The sequence below is a fragment of the Gigantopelta aegis genome, chromosome 15 (genome assembly GCF_016097555.1).
Source record: "Gigantopelta aegis isolate Gae_Host chromosome 15, Gae_host_genome, whole genome shotgun sequence".
Classification (NCBI taxonomy): domain Eukaryota; kingdom Metazoa; phylum Mollusca; class Gastropoda; order Neomphalida; family Peltospiridae; genus Gigantopelta; species Gigantopelta aegis.
The window spans coordinates 31,374,852-31,397,656 of NC_054713.1; the positions used below are offsets into that span (position 1 = coordinate 31,374,852).

Consider the following 22,805-nt stretch of genomic DNA (forward strand, 5'->3'; position numbering starts at 1 on the left):
TATGCTTTACTAAGGGTCTGGTTTAGACAGGTTCTGTTCTATAGTGATATTTAAAAAGGGATCATGAAAAAGATATGGATTTGGGGGATATGGTTTACTAAGGGTCTGGTTTTGACAGGTTCTGTTCTATAGTGATATTTAAAAAGGGATCATGAAAAAGATATGGATTTGGGGGATTTATGCTTTACTAAGGGTCTGGTTTAGACAGGTTCTGTTCTATAGTGATATTTAAAAAGGGATCATGAAAAAGATATGGATTTGGGGGATTTATGCTTTACTAAGGGTCTGGTTTAGACAGGTTCTGTTCTATAGTGATATTTAAAAAGGGATCATGAAAAAGATATGGATTTGGGGGATTTATGCTTTACTAAGGGTCTGGTTTAGACAGGTTCTGTTCTATAGTGATATTTAAAAAGGGATCATGAAAAAGATATGGATTTGGGGGATTTATGCTTTACTAAGGGTCTGGTTTAGACAGGTTCTGTTCTATAGTGATATTTAAAAAGGGATCATGAAAAAGATATGGATTTGGGGGATTTATGCTTTACTAAGGGTCTGGTTTTGAGAGGTATGATTGAACTAACAATTTTCAATTTACGATTAATTTTATATCATTATTTAACAGTCGTATCATTAAAAACCATATTTTGTCAAAATTAATCAGGTAGTTTGAAGATTAAGATACAAATGGAAAAAAAACAGGTAAATATTGCACAGGATCAAACTGTAAGCAAACACTTTACTGTTACTGTATTAGCAAGAGCATTGGTGACATAACAAACACATCGTTACTGTTACTGTATTAGCAAGGGCATTGGTGACATAACAAACACATCATTACTGTTACTGTATTAGCAAGAGCATTGGTGACATAACAAACACATCGTTACTGTTACTGTATTAGCAAGGGCATTGGTGACATAACAAACACATCGTTACTGTTACTGTATTAGCAAGGGCATTGGTGACATAACAAACACATCATTACTGTTACTCTATTAGCAAGGGCATTGGTGACATAACAAACACATCGTTACTGTTACTGTATTAGCAAGAGCATTGGCGACATAACAAACACATCGTTACTGTTACTGTATTAGCAAAGGTATTGGTGACATAACAAACACAACTGTGGTCTAACTACAAGGCAACAGATGATGATTCACAAATCTTATTTATAAATATCTTCAGACAATAAACCTTGGAATCTATTCACTTACTAACAACAATTTGACACAGTTTATGCAAGAATTTGTCCAATAATGAATTTAGCAAAATTCTGTAGAGTGATGAAATTCATCAGTGTACTGCACATGAATCTCAGTGTTGAGAATTGGATCAACATTTGTAACTTATCATCAGTTTGCTGAAGCCATACAACCGTAATTAAAATGTGTTGTGTGCATCATGAAATAAAAAGGTTGGTTAAATTAGTCAATAATTGATTAATAATCAATTAAAATATTCATTGTGCTTTTGGGGATATTAAATGTGCTACTTAATGCCAAACAGGCTGGTGGTGATTTCTTAAAATCTATATTAAAATATTTAAATGTCTTTTGTTGGAAAACAATTCAAATGTTTATACATTTCCAACAGTATTCAACTTCTTGGTGTATCTTTAGAAAACCAAGAACCACAGAATTATAAGGGAAGTAACTCTGTATTGTTCTTGGCTGTACTCTATCATCGAACTTGTATTCAGTTAATTGGTTTCTGATGTCATATAACTGTAAATAAAATGTGTTGAGTGCGTCATTAAATAAAACATTTCCTTTCTTCAATTAATTGGTCAGTAACTCTGTATTGTATGTGGCTGTACTTTATCATGACACTTGTATTCAATTAGTTGGTCAGTAACTCTGTATTGTATGTGGTTGTACTCTGTCATGAAACTTGTATTCAATTAATTGGTCAGTAACTCTGTATTGTATGTGGTTGTACTCTGTCATGAAATTTGTATTCAATTAATTGATCAATAACTCTGTATTGTATGTGGCTGTACTAGATCATGAAACTTGTATTGAATTAATTGGTCAGTAACTCTATATTGGATGTGGTTTTATTTTATCATGAAACTTGTATTCAATTAATTGATCAATAACTCTGTATTGTATGTGGCTGTACTATATCATGAAACTTGTATTCAATTAATTGGTCAGTAACTCTGTATTGTATATGGTTTTATTTTATCATGAAACTTGTATTGAATTAATTGGTCAGTAACTCTGTATTGTATGTGGTTGTACACTATCATGAAACTTGTATTGAATTAATTGGTCAGTAACTCTGTATTGTATGTGGTTGTACACTATCATGAAACCTGTATTCAATTAATTGGTCAGTAACTCTGTATTGGATGTGGTTTTATTTTATCATAAAACTTGTATTCAATTACTTGGTCAGTAACTCTGTATTGTATGTGGTTGTACTCTATTGGGAATTGGTGAACTGTAAAAAAAAGAGGAAATCTAGAGAGGTCCCGAAAATTCTTGATATCCTAGGTTAAAATCTGTGCCATCTGACACATTTTGGAGGAAAGGACAATTAAAATTCGAGGAAATGCAATGTTCCATGAGAAGAAAACAGCTGATCCGAGGAGAATTCCCACACCTGACTATCATGACACTTGTATTCAATTAATTGGTCAGTAAATGTATTGTATGTGGTTTTATTTTATCATGAAACATGTAGTAATTTTATTCATTTAATTGGTCAGTAATTCTGCATTGTTCTTGGCTGTCCTCTATCATGAAACTTGTACTCTATTAATATGGTTTAATCGATCAATACTCGACGGATTCAATGAACTACAACACCACTAGACTTTGGACTGAGACGGCTGCTCATCGGCCTCCAGTGGAACCTTCAACGTGATGGCTTCAGCATCAGCGTCATCATCGTCACGTACAGTCATCTGCAGAAGAAAGGAAGGTAGAAACTGAATAAAACTACCATATCAGGGCTAGCTCTGACACTTGCCAAATTTCGCCAGTTGCGAATTTTCAGAACAAATGGTGAATTTTATTTTGATTTGGCAAACAAATTGCAAGCAATAATTGTTATTTTGTTGGAAAATAACTGTGGTTTTGCATTTTTAAAGATAATTTTGGTGAAATGTTTTGCTCACTCAGAGCTAGCCTTGCATATTACCATAAATTTCTCAAGTGTAATCAAATTCCTCTAGTTTTTCAATAATACAGTGGGAATTCTTAATAAGGTGAGTATTACAAGTTTTGTGATTTGCTGATGATTCATTTATTTATTCATTCAATCATTCATTCATTTATTGAGTGATCATTATATTGTCAACTTGAACACTATATAGGACCAAATATAAGAAGCCTGTTTTTCTTAAATGCAGGTGTTTAAGCACTGCAAATATTATGTAGTTACACGCATGTAAGACATAAACAGGTGTTTAAGCACTACAAATATTATGTAGTTACACGCATGTAAGACATAAACAGGTGTTTAAGCACTACAAATATTATGTAGTTACACGCATGTAAGACATAAACAGGTGTTTAAGCACTACAAATATTATGTAGTTACACGCATGCAAGACATAAACAGGTGTTTATGCACTGCAAATATTATGTAGTTACACGCATGTAAGACATAAACAGGCTTTGTAAAAACTGTCCTAGTTATTTAAGTCATATCATTTAATATGCATTTTAATGTCCGAAAGTTGCTGCCTAGTGAGATGTACTGTATTAAAAGTATCACCTGTAATATCTGGTCTGTGTCAGCCAGTGCCTGTTTCGTGAGTGCTAGTGAGACCTACTGTATAGAAAGTATCACCTGTAATATCTGGTCTGTATCAGCCAGTGCCTGTTTGGCGAGGTAATGTTCTCGCTTGATCTTGAGCTGCACTGCCTCGGGTACATCCGGCACCAGTATGTCAATCAGACGACAGATTCCAAACACAACATGCTGTATGGAAAATAGTATACACATTTACAAATTAAACAACAAGATGATGAACTTTTTATTTTCTTTAATTATGGAGAAGGCCTAGACGACAGATTCCAAACACAACATGCTGTATGGAAAATAGTATACACATTTACAAATTAAACAACAAGATGATGAACTTTTTATTTTCTTTAATTATGGAGAAGGCCTAGTAAGTTGTGTATCTTGTGCCTAATCCATTTGTTCTTTCTAAAAAGCAATAAAATATGTTTCAATCAATCAAACAGTGTTCAAATTGAAAAAAAAAACACACACACAAAAGTCTTATGGCAGATTCTTAACACAATATGTTATTTTCAAAAAAGGAGTCTTGACTCTTTATTTCTAATAATAAAAAATCGGGATGCATTTAAAAAATTTCAAAAATAAAATAAGCTTCCAATTAAAAACAAAGCAAAAGCAAAGCATCACAACATTCTCCATTCTAACCTTCACAGGATAAAGCTGATACCTCAAGACAGTAACCAGTTATTCTCTATTTATCCCACAATCACTGTATACATTGTCAAGTTATGATGACTAGATAAATCTCTATATTTTCAGTCACTGACCAAAAATATAGGTCACGTGACATAAGCCCAACTTGACCGAGTGTTTCAGACTAGATTTTCAATAAACTTACTCTTTAAATCATTTGTTTAAGTAGAGTAAATACAAATAACTTTTAGTTTTGCGATAACAATACAAAACTTGTATATTTATTATGAATTAGAGTTTAGAAATGCTTTTTGAATGTGACAGAATGTAGCTAGCATTCTAAGAAAAAATGACATCATGTATCTTGTATGACATCATACGGCAAAAGCCTTGCTAGGTTGATGATACTCAATTTGCTTACACAAAAATGAAATAAATAATGGTTTTCCAACTATTCAGTAGGATTGCAGGACAAAAGAAATAACTGGTTAGTCTTAAAATATCGGCTTTATCCTTCTCAGGCCGAACAGCGAATGCAGCTCGGCAGAGCCTTGCTGCATTCGCCATTCTAACCTTCACAGGATAAAGCCGATTTCTCAAGACAGTAAACAGTTATTCCCTATATATGAGAATTGCGTTATTATTTTATTAATAAAAATAATGTCTCTGTTTAAAACCACAAGTTTAAAATCTCAACGTTTCGTCAACTTAATGTTGACATCTTCAGGAGAAAAATTACTATTATTATTTTATTCCATGATGTAATCCAAAGCTACATACGGATATTCACCGCTCAACTTACCTCAAATAAAATGACGAATCCTAGACGCAGCGCTAAAAGTCGCCAGTAAAACAACGTATAATGACCCTGCTCATCTCGGAAATCTCTATACCTAGAAATAAAAATCACGATTATATATAGATATAAATAGAGGATACTCCCCAAGTGTCTTGTGATATCATAATTTATCAGCATGAGTTGACAAAAGTATGAAATCCGAGGCTTGACGAGGATTTTATACTTTTATCAACGAGTGCTGATAAATTATGATATCACAAGACAGGATGGGGGTATTCTTTTTTACATCCATTATCATTCTTTTCATTTGCGACAGTTGTAAACAATGTCAGTAATGTGGGTTGAATGTCAGCGGTAGACTCGTTAAGTAGCAAAACGGCAGTGGCGTGACGTCACTAATGGTAGGTTTAGCACTGAAACAAACACAGTGACGTAACAAAACATTGTCTTGTGATTAAAATTTGACCAAGCAGGAGATATCGCAAATTATAGTGCCAGCGATATCTCCTACAAAAGCCGTTAATGGATGATAAATTAAATTATCATGATAATTATATCTCATTTACACAGATATAAATTAAAATCACTATTATGTCTCATTTTAACAGAAATAAATCAGTTTATACTATAGCAATATTAATTACTGTTGTGGATGGAATCATTATACACAATGTAGCCCAGTGGTAAAGCACTCGCTTGATGTGCGGTAGGTTTGGGATCGATCCCCGTCAGTGGGCTCATTGCGCTATTTCTCGCTCCAGCCAGTGCACCACGACTGGTACATCAAAGGCCATTGTATGTGCTATCCTGTCTATGGGATGGTGCATATAAAAGATCCCTTGCTGCTAATCGAAAAGAGTAGCCCATGAAGTGGCGACAGCGGAATATCTGTGTAGTCCTTAACCATATGTCTGACGCCATCTAACCGTAAATAAAATGTACTGAGTGTGTCGTTAAATAAAACATTTCCTTTATACACAAATTGGCTTCAATGTATTTGGAACATCGTCAGATCCAGAGGAGTGTCCTTTTTAATGGTCGTTCCAGCCAGTGAACCATGACTGGTATATCAAAGGCTGTGGTATGTGCTATCCTATCTGTGGGATGGTGCATATAAAAGATCCCTTGCTACTAATGGAAAAAATGTAGCGTGTTTCCTCTCTGAGACTATATGTCAAAATTACCAAATGTTTCACATCCAAAATGGACACTAAGTTTAGTTAATCTATAAACCTGTAACACACTTGGATAAAGTTATAATAGAGTAAAACCAGAGTCTGTGACATTAAAACCGGTAAATATTCTTAAAAATTAGACTAGAACTCAATAACCGCTACTTTTCAGACGCACGTGCATTTTTAAAAATATGTGCATTTTTTTGATATTAGAAACAACAGGATGACCAGAAACACTTCGGTTCTACAGAAATGGATAATCTAAACAATAAAATATAAGTAATGCTTGATTTCAGTGATCATAAATAGCTCTAATAGTGACAAATATGCTGTAGTGTTTAAAAACTAGGGTCTGTCCCTTTAAGTCTAGTCTTATACCTGCACTGCTGTGTGAGAGTCCCATTGGGCGACCAGGACAGTGTGAAGTTGGTGTAGCCATGTAAACTCCAGTTGTACTCGTATCGATACAGGATTTTTGGAAGGAATTCAGATGTAAAAGCTATCAGGAAAGCCTGCAATTAAATAAGATTGCTAAAATTAACATACCATTATAAAATTTTAAAGTTTATACACAATACACATTTTAATACAATTTCTATGTCAGAATATATTCTGTGAAACATACAATGCTATGGAGAGGGTCATGTGACTACTAATTTTAGGGAGTGCTCTCAACTGACAAGTACCGTGTAAAAAATCAACATAGGTCGCGCATGCAATAAAAAATTTCAGTTAATTAACAGCCATCATGCCTGAGCATCACCTTGTGTTGCTGTTATACAAGTGTGAACATACCACTTGCACAGTTGTTATCAGTTAGTACTATATATATATATATATATATATATATATATATATATATATATATATATATATATATATATATAACAAGTAACGTCAAACCAATGGGTTATTTAAATACTACAGGTCAACAAATGTGTAATCATCAAAGAAAGATTTCAAAAAGCATATCAGAATTTTGTGGTATTTTTTTATAAAGAACTATTTCCTAAACCGGACTATATTAAGCAGCTACAAGTAATGACAGTTTCATCGAGGCAAAACATGTATGCAATTTTATTTCATCTAGTACCACTGTGTTAAGTAGCCTTGTGCTTGAAACATGTATGGTGTACCTGTAAAAAAAAAAGTACTCCAATTTTGTGCGGATCTAGGGTAGTCACAGACGTTACCCGTTATCTCTGAAATGAGCAGCTTCACCCCTAATTTTTTCTGAATCACTTTAAGGGTGAGGGTGGTAGTATTTATATCTGTGGTGTTATGTCGATTGATACACCGCAGGTAGGAGTTTTAGCCACATGTTACTATTGTTGTCTATGGGATTTGATTTGGTAGTATACACCCTTCAGACGTAGCTTAAGGTTCGAGTCCTGTAAAGTTCAGGACTGGATGGTGGTACCAAATTATAACATTAGAGATGGATTTGTTTGATGACTCCACTGGAGCACATTGATTTATTAATCATTGGCCTCTGGATGTCAGACATTTGGTATTTCTGACAAAGTCTTCAGAGGAAGTCTGCTATATACAAACAGTATGTAAAGTTTGTTTTGTTTAATGACACCACTAGGAAAGATTGATTTATCATTTACTGGCTATTGGATATCAAACATTTAATAATTCTGACGCACAGTCTTCAAAGGAAACCCATTTCATTTTTTTCCATTAGCAGCAAGGGATCTTTTATATGTACTTTCAACAGACAGGACAAAACATACCAGGGCTTTTAATATACCAGTGGTGGGCCACTGATTGGTACAGAAAGAAAGAAACCTAATCAGAGAATGGGTCGACCGAGGCAATTTAATCTTACAACCCAGGGATCTTAAGTGCCAGACTGGTGGTAGCCCAGGACAATGTGCTTAAACCGTAATTGGATATGAAGGAGACAGAGAGAGAGAGAGAGAGAGAGAGAGAGAGAGAGAGAGAGAGAGAGAGAGAGAGAGAGAGAGAGAGAGAGAGAGAGAGAGAGAGAGAGAGATTGACAGAGAGAGAGACAGAGAGAGAGAGAGAGAGAGAGAGAGAGAAAGAAGGAGAGAGAGAGAGAGAGAGAGAGAGAGGACACAGAGAGAGAGAGAGAGAGAGAAAGTGAAGGAGTGAGACAGCGCGAGAGAGAGAGAGAGAGAGAGAGAGAGAGAGAGAGAGAGAGAGAGAGAGAGAGAGAGAGAGAGAGAGAGAGAAAGAAAGAAAGAAAGAGACAGAGAGACAGAGAGAGAGACAGACAGACAGAACTCTATTAACATGCCCATATTCCACGAAAGATTCAGACATGTTTATACCAGGTCCGGTCTCTGGACCATAACTCACATTGCTGATGACGGCCAACTGGGCGAGACAGTCGAGGATCTGGAACCAGACTCCGATATCCTCCGCTCTCTCGGCCACGGGTCTGCGCGTCTCACTGACAAACTTGTTGGCGTCGAGGCGAATCTCCACCCAGTTGTTCAACAGAGCAAACAGAGGGGCGAGCGGAAACGCAGCCACGAAGATAGTGATGAATCCAAACTGAAGAACTGAAATACAAAACATATACAGTGAAACCTCTCAAGACCGGACCCTCTGTAAACCGGAATTCCCTCAAAACCGGACATTTTACCCAGTCCCTTTTTAAAAACCAGGACAGAACATAACCTCTCTAAACTGGATCCCTCATAAAACTGGACATTTGTCTTGGACCCAAGGGTGTCCGGTTTAGAGGGGTTTCACTGTAATGTACACATGAAATTGAAGAACTGAAATATAAAACATAATGTATTATTTAAACTGTACAAAACAGTTGAGGTATGAGATACGTCTATTTGATGCCTCAGGCTAACACCTTTGGTTAAAAAAAAAAGACATCTGCAGGCATCAAATAGAGATTAACACCAGCAAATCTCAAATTTCAAATGGTTATCTCTTGAACAAATGGTGAGAATATTTTTTGAGGGGTGTAGTTTTGTTTTATTTAATTTTTTGTTTTTGTTTCTTTGTTTTGTTTGTTTTGGTTCTTTATGGGGACCTAAGATCAGATTTTCAACATATGACACAGGTGAGAGAAAATGAGTAAATCCTGATACAAATCATTATTTAAACCACTGTATCAGTGATTTGTTCTTACTCATTTCGAGGTACTCCTGGAACAATCCTTCATTCTCTATGAGCTGATAGTCATCCTCCCACCTCGTCAGCACCAAGTTCTTTTTCACCTTCACATTGAACTGGTGCCAGTATGTCTTCAACTTCCTACAACATAAAATAATATCTATGAACTGGTGCCAGTACGTCTTCAACTTCATACAATACAAAATAATATCTATGAGCTGGTGCCAGTACGTCTTCAACTTCCTACAACACAAAATAATATCTATGAACTGGTGCCAGTATGTCTTCAACTTCATACAATACAAAATAATATCTATGAGCTGGTGCCAGTACGTCTTCAACTTCCTACAACACAAAATAATATCTATGAGCAAGTGCCAGTATGTCTTCATTTTCCTACAACACAAAATAATATCTATGAGCAAGTGCCAGTATGTCTTCAACCTCCTACAACATAAAATAATATCTATGAGCTGGTGCCAGTATGTCTTCAACCTCCTACAACATAAAATAATATCTATGAACTGGTGCCAGTATGTCTTCAACTTCCTACAACACAAAATAATATCTGAGCTGGTGTCAGTATGTCTTCAACTTCCTACAACACAAAATAATATCTATGAGTTGGTGCCAGTATGTCTTCAACTTCCTACAACACAAAATAATATCTATGAGCTGGTGCCAGTACATCTTCAACTTCCTACAACACAAAATAATATATGTGAGCTGGTGCCAGTATGTCTTCAACTTCCTACAACACAAAATAATATCTGTGAGCTGGTGCCAGTACATCTTCAACTTCCTACAACACAAAATAATATATGTGAGCTGGTGCCAGTATGTCTTCAACCTCCTACAACATAAAATAATATCTATGAGCTGGTGCCAGTATGTCTTCAACTTCCTACAACACAATATAATATATGTGAGCTGGTGCCAGTATGTCTTCAACTTCCTACAACACAAAATAATATCTATGAGCAAGTGCCAGTATGTCTTCAACTTCCTGTAACACAAAATAATATCTATGAGTTGGTGCCAGTATGTCTTCAACTTCCTACAACACAAAATAATATATGTGAGTTGGTGCCAGTATGTCTTCAACTTCCTACAACACAAAATAATATCTATGAGCTGGTGCCAGTATGTCTTCAACTTCCTACAACACAAAATAATATCTATGAGCTGGTGCCAGTACATCTTCAACTTCCTACAACACAAAATAATATATGTGAGCTGGTGCCAGTACATCTTCAACTTCCTACAACACAAAATAATATATGTGAGTTGGTGCCAGTATGTCTTCAACTTCCTACAACACAAAATAATATCTATGAGCTGGTGCCAGTATGTCTTCAACTTCCTACAACACAAAATAATATCTGTGAGCTGGTGCCAGTACATCTTCAACTTCCTACAACACAAAATAATATATGTGAGCTGGTGCCAGTATGTCTTCAACTTCCTACAACACAAAATAATATCTGTGAGCTGGTGCCAGTACATCTTCAACTTCCTACAACACAAAATAATATATGTGAGCTGGTGCCAGTATGTCTTCAACTTCCTACAACACAAAATAATATCTGTGAGCTGGTGCCAGTATGTCTTCAACTTCCTACAACACAAAATAATATATGTGAGCTGGTGCCAGTATGTCTTCAACTTCCTACAACACAAAATAATATATGTGAGCTGGTGCCAGTATGTCTTCAACTTCCTACAACACAAAATAATATATGTGAGCTGGTGCCAGTATGTCTTCAACTTCCTACAACACAAAATAATATCTGTGAGCTGGTGCCAGTATGTCTTCAACTTCCTACAACACAAAATAATATCTGTGAGCTGGTGCCAGTACATCTTCAACTTCCTACAACACAAAATAATATCTGTGAGCTGGTGCCAGTATGTCTTCAACTTCCTACAACACAAAATAATATATGTGAGCTGGTGCCAGTACATCTTCAACTTCCTACAACACAAAATAATATATGTGAGCTGGTGCCAGTATGTCTTCAACTTCCTGTAACACAAAATAATATCTATGAGCTTCCTACAACACACAAAACATTATTTCGTGTTTTTCATGGAATAATATCAACTTCATTGCTCTATTAGCAAAGTATTGAGAACCAACATGCAATTTACCCCACCCCTATCAAGCAAAAATGTTTTTAAAATAAATTTTCTGGGGTATCAGGATTCGACCCCCTCTATGAACAGCATTCTCCAGAATCTAGATCCCCCCACTGCATAAATTCCTGTATACATGCCTGGTAAGTGAATCATTAGATTATTTACAAGCTTTAACAAACATTTATAATGTTTAGCAAAGATTGACTATTGAATTTTTAATTGTTTTATCAGTGGTTAGAACACATCATATTTAGTCCACATTACAGACCAAAATATCTAAAACAAGTATTCTGAGAGTTCTGCCAAAGAAATAAATGTCCTCTACTAGATCCAACAAATTTTCAATTTTTCTAAGTTCAAGGGCTATAACTCTGTAAAAAAAAAAGAAGAGCAAATCCATATGAAAGTCATATTTGATTTCAAACTCTAATTATACACAAAATTTCAGTTCAATAACTTGAGGCATTGCAGAAAAAAGTTAGGAAAAATATATATGGAACAGATGGATGGCCAACAGTGTCGAAACCTACAATACCAGTTGGACAGGGAGTGTGTACTTTTTCGTAAATTCAGCTCAAGGTCATTTGTAGCACTTGGTCTAGAGCATCGGAGAAAAACCTCACCATGTAGGATACAATTTCTGGGCTCGAACTTAAGAATTTGTCTCCCACAGCAATTTTTAAAAGAATTGCAATGGGTGAAACAGTCCACCGACGGCAATTTTGAGCCTGCCTATGGCAATTTATTTTAAAAAGTAACATTGGCAGCAAATAAACCTCACTGAAAGGCTATCTTGTTATATGTAGACATCTTTTAAATGTGCAAATGTTAAATATTGGAAGATAATGTACACCAGGTGTATACATTTCGCCATTGTTGAGGAGCTTTATCGACGGCACAAAAGTGCCACCGGTGATGCTCTATACCTATGGCAATTTATATCTCAACGACGGCAATTGCTGTCGGTGCTGCCGTTAAGTTCAAGTCCTGTGTTTCAGCAAGCATTGACAAAATAAGACAATACAAGACAAAATATTTATTCAGTTTTGAGGTCGCACGTATTTGTTAATCTATAACAGCATTATCTACTCACGGAATGACCATTTCTTGGATATTGCTGATGATCTGTTTACCAATCATGATGACCCCCAGTTGTTGAGCAAGCTCTATTAGACAGCCTCCATTATTGCACTGAAAGAAGAGACATACATGATTGCTAAACCATGCTTTGTAGTCCAATGAACTGATAAATATATTGTTATAATTATAAGTCTATGATTCTTGTTTATACTTCTTTCTTTTATCCAAATAATGTTAAAGAACGCTATCCTGGGGTCACACCTCAGCTATCTGGATAGTGGGTTAGTTGTTAGTAAGAGAGAAGAGAGAAGAGAGAAGTCAGTGCAGTGGCCAATGAATTGTTAAAATGGCTCTTGGTGGGAGCCGGTACCGGCATGTGAACCCACAACCCAACCTATCAGCCTTATGTCTGATGGCTTACCCACAACACCACCAAGGCCAGTTTCTTATATATATATATATATATATATATATATATATATATATATATATGGAGAGTTTAATCACAAAATGCGATAAACACCACTATACACACCCAGTTCTAAAAATGTTTTATTCCAAACCACAATAAACACTACACCAGTTTCTCTGCAATCTGCAATATATCCTCAGACAATCGTATCACGTTTTGCTGAAAACTGAATTTGAACTTGTGTTTGTCTACGTGTGAACAGTGTCTGAGTGGTGTCCGCACAATGGTCTTTAATATGGCATTTATCACGTTTTGCAATGAAACTCTTCATATTCATATTCATATATATATATATATATATATATATATATATATATTAAATAATATTAAATAATTCCAGACTTCAGTAGTTCTTCATCATTTTATTGCTACAGCTCTGTTTCGTATGGTCAAATAATGACCACACTCTTCAGGCAATAGTAACGAATACTGTCAAATAATGACCACACTCTTCAGGCAATAGTAACGAATACTGTCAAATAATGACCACACTCTTTAGGCAATAGTAACGAATACTGTCAAATAATGACCACACTCTTCAGGCAATAGTAACGAATACTGTCAAATAATGACCACACTCTTCAGGCAATAGTAACGAATACTGTCAAATAATGACCACACTCTTCAGGCAATAGTAACGAATACTGTCAAATAATGACCACACTCTTCAGGCAATAGTAACGAATACTGTCAAATAATGACCACACTCTTCAGGCAATAGTAACGAATACTGTCAAATAAGACCACACTCTTCAGGCAATAGTAACGAATACTGTCAAATAATGACCACACTCTTCAGGCAATAGTAACGAATACTGTAATAATGACCACACTCTTCAGGCAATAGTAACGAATACTGTCAAATAATGACCACACTCTTCAGGCAATAGTAACGAATACTGTCAAATAATGACCACACTCTTCAGGCAATAGTAACGAATACTGTCAAATAATGACCACACTCTTCAGGCAATAGTAACGAAACAGAGCTGTAGCAATAAAACGATGAAGAACTACTGAAGTCTGGAATTATTTAATATTATTTAATATTACTGCTCCTGAAAAGATGAGCACTCTTTGTAAAACCATTCATCAAAGTTAAATTTATGTATATATATACTTTGTATATATATATATATATATATATATATACACACAACCTAGACAAATGAAACAAATGAGTGGGTGTTATTTATTTAACTGAATAAACTATTTGCCACAATGAAAAATATCAATTAATATTGAATAGTTTCTATGGTTTATAAATACTTCTTACCTCTTCTGCTCTCAAACCAAAAAATCTCACATAATGTCCCGGATAACCAACAAACCTAGAAAAAAACAACATAAATTAGAAATTGGTTTTGTGAATTTCATAATTTGACAAATGTAAATAGGTATGACAACAAAAACATTGTGTACTTACTGAATATTCAAATTTAGGAGTAAAAGAGATCATGCATTGTAGGTCATACAAATCAGTTTTAATAGAAAATTGTTGATACAGTAATATGAATCGGTTTGTAATTGGAAAAAAAAGAAGATTTCATAGAAAAAAAAGTATTCTCTACTGTTTTTATATGGAAATCTGTGACCAGTACACAATGTAGTGGGACTGATGGAAACATTAAATATATTTAAAACATCTTTAAATTATTGTTAAAATATATTTAAAAGATAATTTAAAACATCCGAGAGTTTTTAAAAATAATTTGAGTACCCATTATGTCCTCCAATTTATTTTTCAGTTTGAACTTGAATAAATGGGTTTTTTTTAAAAGTCAGCCAGTTGAAGTGGGGATAAAATACATTGAAGTGTTTCATTGTTCACTAATAAATGCATGTAGTTAAACAATGTTTTCTGATACAATTCATTAAGTGTTTCATTGTTCACTAATAAATGCATGTAGTTAAACCATGTTTTCTGATACAATTCATTAAGTGTTTCATTGTTCACTAATAACTGCATGTTGTTAAACAATGTTTTATGATATTTTTAACTCTTAATTTTGTTTCTGGACTTACCTCCCTTTGAAAAAAGCTACGTAGAAGATAGAAGAATAGAAGTTGACAAACTGAAATATAAACACTTTGAAAGTCAGCTGGTCCTCAAACTCTGTCTGGGTCCGGTGCATCTCTGAAATAAATAAAACAGGAAGACACACATCAGACTATTATAAAATAAATAGATGTACTTGATTTTCATCCCTGCCCACCTCGAGGATAAAGACCAGACTCATTTTTTTAAAGGCCAATTTTTTTTTTTTATTACTCGATATGCATCAATTTCAATGTTCTGAAATGAAAATATAATATAAGAAATAAAATTTTACCATTTTTAAAAAAACTTTGAATTTAAATTTCAAGGAAATAAAGAAGTTGAAAGATACAGATTGGGAAGAAATGAGATGGAATTTAAAGGAGAAAAACGAAAGTAGAGAGAGAAAATGTTTTTAAAAAATACTGTCTTAACTTATTCTATTATAAAGCTATTAAAATATTAATAATACATCAACACAATATATACTTAATTATTGTCTAACTTATTCTACTATAAACCTATGAAGATATTACTGAAACAAACTGAATTCACACACTTTTCAGGAGTAGTTGTGTGATTTTTCTAAGGAGAAAGTTAATGTTTGTTTTGTTTACCGACACCACTGGAGCACTTTTACCACTGGGCTACATCCCGCCCCTTTCTAGGGAGAGGTGCAACACCCAAAAAGGGCACCTACGGCATTTCAAAGTACACTAAGATACAATAATATAGAGATAATTTAGATGGTTCTTGGTTCTTTGAAGTTCAGGGCAAGGGGTGCACACTCCCATCACCTTCACCCTGAATCCACACCGATATTTTATAAATCAAAATCTAGCAAATATAGTCAGCCATATGTTTTATATGTCTGGCTTAAACTCTAAGGGCCGAATTTATGAAGCCTGTTTTTCTTAAACAGGTCAATGTATGTAGTTACACGCGTGTAAGACAAACAGGTGTTTAAGCATTGTAAATGTATGTAGTTACACACGTATAAGACATAAACAGGTGTTTAAGCATTGTAAATGTATGTAGTCACACGCGTGTAAGACATAAGCAGGTGTTTAAGCATTGTCAATGTATGTAGTCACACACGTGTCAGACAAACAGGTGTTTAAGCATTGTAAATGTATGTAGTTATACGCATGTAAGACAAACAGGTGTTTAAGCATTGTAAATGTATGTAGTTACACGCGTGTAAGACAAACAGGTGTTTAAGCATTGTCAGTGTATGTAGTTACACGCGTGTAAGAGATAAACAGGTGTTTCAGCATTGTAAATGTATGTAGTTACACGCGTGTAAGAGATAAACAGGTGTTTCAGCATTGTAAATGTATGTAGTTACACGCGTGTAAGAGATAAACAGGTGTTTCAGCACTGTAAATGTATGTAGTTACACGCGTGTAAGACATAAACAGGTGTTTCAGCACTGTAAATGTATGTAGTTACACGCGTGTAAGAGATAAACAGGTGTTTAAGCACTGTAAATGTATGTAGTTACACGCGTGTAAGAGATAAACAGGTGTTTAAGCACTGTAAGTGTATGTAGTTACACGCGTGTAAGAGATAAACAGGTGTTTAAGCACTGTAAGTGTATGTAGTTACACGCGTGTAAGAGATAAACAGTTGTTTAAGCACTGTAAGTGTATGTAGTTACACGCGTGTAAGAGATAAACAGGTGTTTAAGCATTGTAAATGTATGTAGTTACACGTGTGTAAGAGATAAACAGTTGTTTAAGCATTGACAGTGTATGTAGTTACACACATATAAGACATAAACAGGTGTTTAAGCATTGTAAATGTATGTAGTTACACGTGTGTAAGAGATAAACAGTTGTTTAAGCATTGTAAATGTATGTAGTTACACGCGTGTAAGAGATAAACAGGTGTTTAAGCATTGTAAATGTATGTAGTTACACGCGTGTAAGAGATAAACAGGTGTTTAAGCATTGTAAATGTATGTAGTTACACGCGTGTAAGAGATAAACAGGTGTTTAAGCATTGTAAATGTATGTAGTTACATGCATGTAAGACAAACAGGTGTTTAAGCATTGTAAATGTATGTAGTTACACGTGTGTAACACATAAACAGGCTTTGTAAAGTCGGCCCTGTAGCTTACCCCACTGCGTAAACTTCAAAGCAAGTTTTTCGTAAACCCGCCCGAGCGCCATGATGATAATCAAGTTTACGACGGCGGACGTCATGCTGGCAATCAAGGACGCCTTCGACCGTAGAGCCTTGTTCTCAAACAACGGGATACTCACGAGAACCCGATACATGATCACAGCCATAATAAATATTATCACCACAAACACCTGTAAACAGAAACACAATGTATCAACTCTGTACATGATCACAGCCATGATAAATATTATCACCACACACACCTGTAACAGAACAAGTTTGTTCTGTTTAACGACACTACTAGATCACATTGATTAATTAATCATGGGTTATTGGATGTCAAACATTTGGTAATTCTGACACAGTCATCAGAGGCAACCCTCTAAATATTTCCTAATCAGGTCAGATCAGTGTGTTTAACGTGCACATTCAGAGCAAGCTGTTGTAATGCACGCCTGTCCTGGGCACAGGTGTCAGCCTCAGCCAGCTCCTCCATCCAGGATAGGAAAGGATTTTCCTAATGCAAAAAGGGATCTTTTATATGCACTTTCCCACAGACAGGAAAGCACATACCACAGCCTTTGACCAGTTGTGGTGCATTGGTTGGAACGTAAAAAAAACTCCCCAATCAGTTGAATGGATCGCCACCAAGGTGGTTCGATCCTGCGACATAAGCACCTCAAGCAAGCACTCAAATGACTGAGCTAAATCCCGCCACTATCTGTAACAGAAACACTATGTATCAACAATTACACAACAAACATGGCTGATGAGAACTCGATACATAATCACAGCCATAATCAATATTCTAGAATTAACAAAAGTTCTGAGAATACTGCTGAAGCAATACATGTCCCCTATTAGGCCCAACAAATATTTGTATCTCCTATGTTCAAGGGCAATAACTCTGTGAAAAGTGGGTAAATCACCAAGAGAGTTAAAGTTGATCTGTATCAGTACAAGATAAAACTATATTGCCATTGGGAAAAAGTCCAGAAAACTACAGGTGAGATAGATGGACGGATGGACGGATGGACAGACAGATGGAGATGAAATGTATAGTCCCCTCCAGCTGGACCGGTAGGGGGATAATAACTGGGGAAGTGGGGAACATCATAATTATTACCGTATGCTTGCTGGGTCTGTTACTTTTTCTTTTTTTTATTGCCCCAGATCAATGTGACAATGTCAATGATGGGGTCTGTTACTTAAGTTTAAATAAAAAAAAATTGAGGGGGTTGTGGATATACAAAACAAATTGCCTCCTGCCCTATGTGTTCAATTCTGGAACAGCCCCTAGTGTTTTAATACCATACACAACCATGTCATACCATAATAATAATAGCAGCCATGCCAGACAGAATCCTGGGAAGCCGGTCCCTAGGGGAAAAATAGGGTTCCTTAATTCCAGTTATAGGGTTCTCCTTTAACTCTGGGGCTCTGGCACAGAAGTCTGGCCTTGGTCGCTCCTGAAATAGAAACAGGAACAATTTAGCTAAAAATATATTTTATAAAGAGCAAAGATTTTTTTTCTAAAGTATATATAATTAAAGTGAAACCTCTCAAAACCGGACCCTCAGTAAACCAGAATTCCCTCAAAACCAGACCCTCAATAAACCAGAATTCCCTCAAAACTGGACCCTCAATAAATCAGAATTCCCTCAAAACCAGATTTTTTTCACCGTCCTTTTTTAAATATCAGTACAAAACAAAACCTCTCTAAACCAGATTTCCCCATAAAACCTGACTATTTAATTGGTTCTGTGGGTGTCTGGTTTAGAGGGGTTTCACTGTATATATTTTTTACAAATCACCATGTGATAATTTCTGTGAAATCTCAGGGGTTATTATATTAAATTATAATAAAATATTTATACTAAAGTATGAGTATTTCATAATGTATATACATATTTATTCCTATAAGAAAAAGATCTATCTGTAGATGAGTGTGCAGGGGTTTGAAACCCTCTGCTAAAGCAAATTTGCTTCTTTTTTTCAATATATTTTCCATATGACTTGAACACCCTCCCCCTATAAACTTTGCATGCCATTGTCTATACCTCCCCTACTAAAATTCCTGCATACACATCTAATCTGATCTGTGAGCTTAAGTGTATCATACTAGACTGTTCATATACAGTTTATTTTGGCCAAATTTGGCCAAAAAGTTGTCAAAATGGCAATTTTGTCTTAAAGAGACATACCCTAGTTTTAACCTGTGAAAATTAACACTAAGTTTAGTTAATCTACAAACCTGTAACACATTTGGATAAAGTTACAATTGAGAGAAACATGAGTCCGTGACTTTGAATTGGTGAAATAGCCTCTAAAAATAGAGTAAAACTTGACTCCATAACTGTTACTTCTCAGACGCACATGCGTTTTTAAAATAAGAGAAATGCATTTAACGATATTAAAAACCCCAGGATGACCAAAAACACTTCGAATGTATGGAAATTGATAATCTAAACAATAAAATCTAAGTGAAGTATGATTTCTGTTATCAAAAACGGTTCTTAATAGTAAAAAATGTGCCTTAGTGTGTAAAAACTAGGGTACGTCCCTTTAAGTTATTATACTAGACTGTTCATATACAGCTTATTTTGGCCAAATTTGGTAAACAAAATGGTCAAAATGGCAATTCTGTCTCATGTGGGGTCAATAAGACTGCTATTTTGGAATCATGCAGCACCAGTTTTCACATTAACTACGTTTATCAAACCTTCTTTACCAAAAGGTCTCATTAAAGTCATTGGCCTCGGAGTAATGTACAGATATTTTACAGCTGATAAAGAAGAGTGAACTATCTGTCTAGTTTGAATGCATTATGTTTACCCCTTCCTCTTCAAAACCGAGAACATCCCAGTGATGAGCCAAACTGGCGTTTTTCCTCTTCCAGTATTCCAGGAACGTCACAGCTGAAACAAAGCAAATCATTTTATATCTAATTCACTCTACATATAAGGAAAAATTTGATTGGCTAATCAAATCTATTTGTGACATTATAACAAGCAAGTACCTGTCAGAAATTTGGGGGATTCCCCAAGAGCCTATTTTCATACTTCTTGCTGTTTAGTTAGAAGTACTTACCGGTACTTTTAAAATACCAACATTGAATCTTCTTCTGAATCAAAATGCATGTTCCTCTAAACTTTATGACGTAAATGCTGTTTATAAACGTTTGTGTGACATCATGTGCGTGACGCTGACAGGAATGTGGAAATAAGTAATGGCAACTATGCCAAATTATGAATTTTCATTATCAAGCACCAGTTGTCGTGATGAGTATTCAGAATAAGTGAAATTGGTAATAATGGTTGGTATCATTGTTAATAAAACAATAAAATATAAACACGATATCAGGAGCAGCAGTTGTATTACATGTAGAAACATATTATTTTTAGTCTGCTTGCGCTCTAATGATTGTACAAGCCAGATGACTTGAAACACGATAGTAATGACCAGCTTTTTGTTAACGCTGCCTTGATTCCGAAAAATTATTATTTAAACGATTTTTAAAAAGAAAATGCATTTATTGAATTTGAATGGGGGATAACCATGTTGTATTTTACCATTTGCGGATGTTCATGCTGGATATACAGTCGCAAATATCCGTTTTACCGTCTTCACTCTGCGTCGCCGGTAAAACTCAATTTGCGACTGTATAACCAGCATGAACGTCTGCAAATGGTCAAATACAACACAGTTAACCCCTAATGATAATAGCATCCTGTAAGATGTAATAAAACAACTGAAAAATTAACCAAGATTTTGGCAACACAGTTGCATGGGATATTGTCAGTGTTTATAACAATACCGGAAGTAACAGTTTCAATTCAGTATCTTATATTTTATTCTACACTAGAAAGAGGACTGAAATTAGGGTCTCGTTTCATAAAATCAGTACAACACACAAGCTCGTATCATAATCTCTATGACTTCTCCTCAAAATCATGAACGGCATAATTTTGCACAAAATGTTTTTTCCAGATAAGATCATTAATGGTTTATTACATTGTAAACCAAATTTATATGACCGTTGTTCAAGTTTTATAAATTAAAGGCTAGCTCAGGTCAACTACATTGATCAGACTCCAACTTTCAAGATAAAAATTACAATTTATGCTCAGATCACAAATCAGGGAAATCGATATGTAAAGGTTTTACACTGGATTGGCGATATATATTTTTCTACACGATCATGCCACAATCACAATCTGGCTTTAGGAAAGTGCAATCGCAAGGTCGTCCTGAGCTAGGTTTAAAGTGCTGTGCCAGATGTATGATGTATTGAGCTATATCAATCAAGATATTATTTAATATGATTAGAAAATTAAAAAAAAAAATGTAAAAAATTTATATACCGGTATATTTTCCATTTAAAAATATTCCCCTGAAAAACAGAACCAGCTGAATTCGTTTCGGGAATTTCCGTAAGATTTGATCCGTGACATCACGAAGGGAACTCCTTTCGATAGTCAGCGCCATTGTTCATTGCTTCTTTTGTGTTTATTATGGTTAAACGGCGTGTTGTTGGCGGCTGTAGCAATACAAAAGCCGATAAATTTAGTCTTCACGCATTTCCTAGTAATGTTGCTGTGAGAAAGCTGTGTGTGAATTTGATTAAAACAACGTGGAAATACTGGACAGGAAGAAAATGCTGGAGACCGTTGCAACAGCAGACACTTTAGTTTCGATTCGTCCAAACTGGCTTATCGGCTTTAGCGAGATATGCGAATACCATGTGTTATGGCTTTTAAAAAAGATGCTGTACCAACAATTTTTCTGCGACACAAAACAAATGACAACAAGCCGACGCCATCCACACCGAAACGACCTTAGGGTGCATATCGTCAATGTCCCAAATTGCGTTATGCTTTCAACTCCGGTCAGTTTGTTTTCTCATGCACGGTTCGTGCAATCATCGAGATCCGATTTGTTGTCATTTGCATCTCGTTCATTTGTGAGATTTTTCTTTATAATTCGAGAATATTAAAACAATAAAGTACAGACAAGTAAGTATCTATAGCCTAGTCCGTCCCATCCTACAAAAATGTAGGGGTTTTTTATTAAAAAAAAAGAGAAAAAAAAAGAAGCTAATTTTGAATGCATCTTAGAAAACAATCGGCTCAGAAATAAATGACTTGTAAATTCCATAGTATGAAAAAAGGCGTTCCCTGTAAAACAGACTATAAATACATTAAATTAATTTTACTATACCTCCCACAGAGAAAACCTTTTTTTATACTATGGAATGTGCTATAAGTTATTTATTTCAGAGCAGACTGTTTTCACAACTGCACACAAAAAAATTGTATTGTTTTGTTATTTCCAAAACACTTTTACGTTGTTGTTTTTTTACATCAAACTAAAATGAAATTATTCACACAAAAAAAACATCTTCATGGATGGGATGGACTAAAAGTCGTTTTTGTTTATTTCTTAAAATTACCGATATCGGTTCCACTTGA

General features: G+C 35.1%; 1 protein-coding gene across 1 annotated transcript in view; it reads right to left on the reverse strand.

The window, feature by feature from the left end:
- Positions 1 to 387: 387 nt before the first annotated feature.
- LOC121390152 (anoctamin-7-like) overlaps positions 388 to 22,805 on the reverse strand; it is a 139,274-nt gene continuing 116,856 nt past the window's right edge. The window contains exons 11-22 of the mRNA XM_041521898.1: positions 20,170 to 20,252; positions 18,666 to 18,803; positions 17,330 to 17,525; positions 15,194 to 15,305; positions 14,445 to 14,499; positions 12,710 to 12,807; positions 9,494 to 9,618; positions 8,701 to 8,906; positions 6,751 to 6,884; positions 5,201 to 5,291; positions 3,808 to 3,939; positions 388 to 2,917 (exon numbers count right to left, since the gene is read on the reverse strand). Of these exons, the coding sequence (XP_041377832.1) occupies positions 2,822 to 2,917; positions 3,808 to 3,939; positions 5,201 to 5,291; positions 6,751 to 6,884; positions 8,701 to 8,906; positions 9,494 to 9,618; positions 12,710 to 12,807; positions 14,445 to 14,499; positions 15,194 to 15,305; positions 17,330 to 17,525; positions 18,666 to 18,803; positions 20,170 to 20,252 (1,466 nt within the window). The 3' untranslated portion in view covers positions 388 to 2,821. The remainder of the gene's footprint in view (positions 2,918 to 3,807; positions 3,940 to 5,200; positions 5,292 to 6,750; positions 6,885 to 8,700; positions 8,907 to 9,493; positions 9,619 to 12,709; positions 12,808 to 14,444; positions 14,500 to 15,193; positions 15,306 to 17,329; positions 17,526 to 18,665; positions 18,804 to 20,169; positions 20,253 to 22,805) is intronic.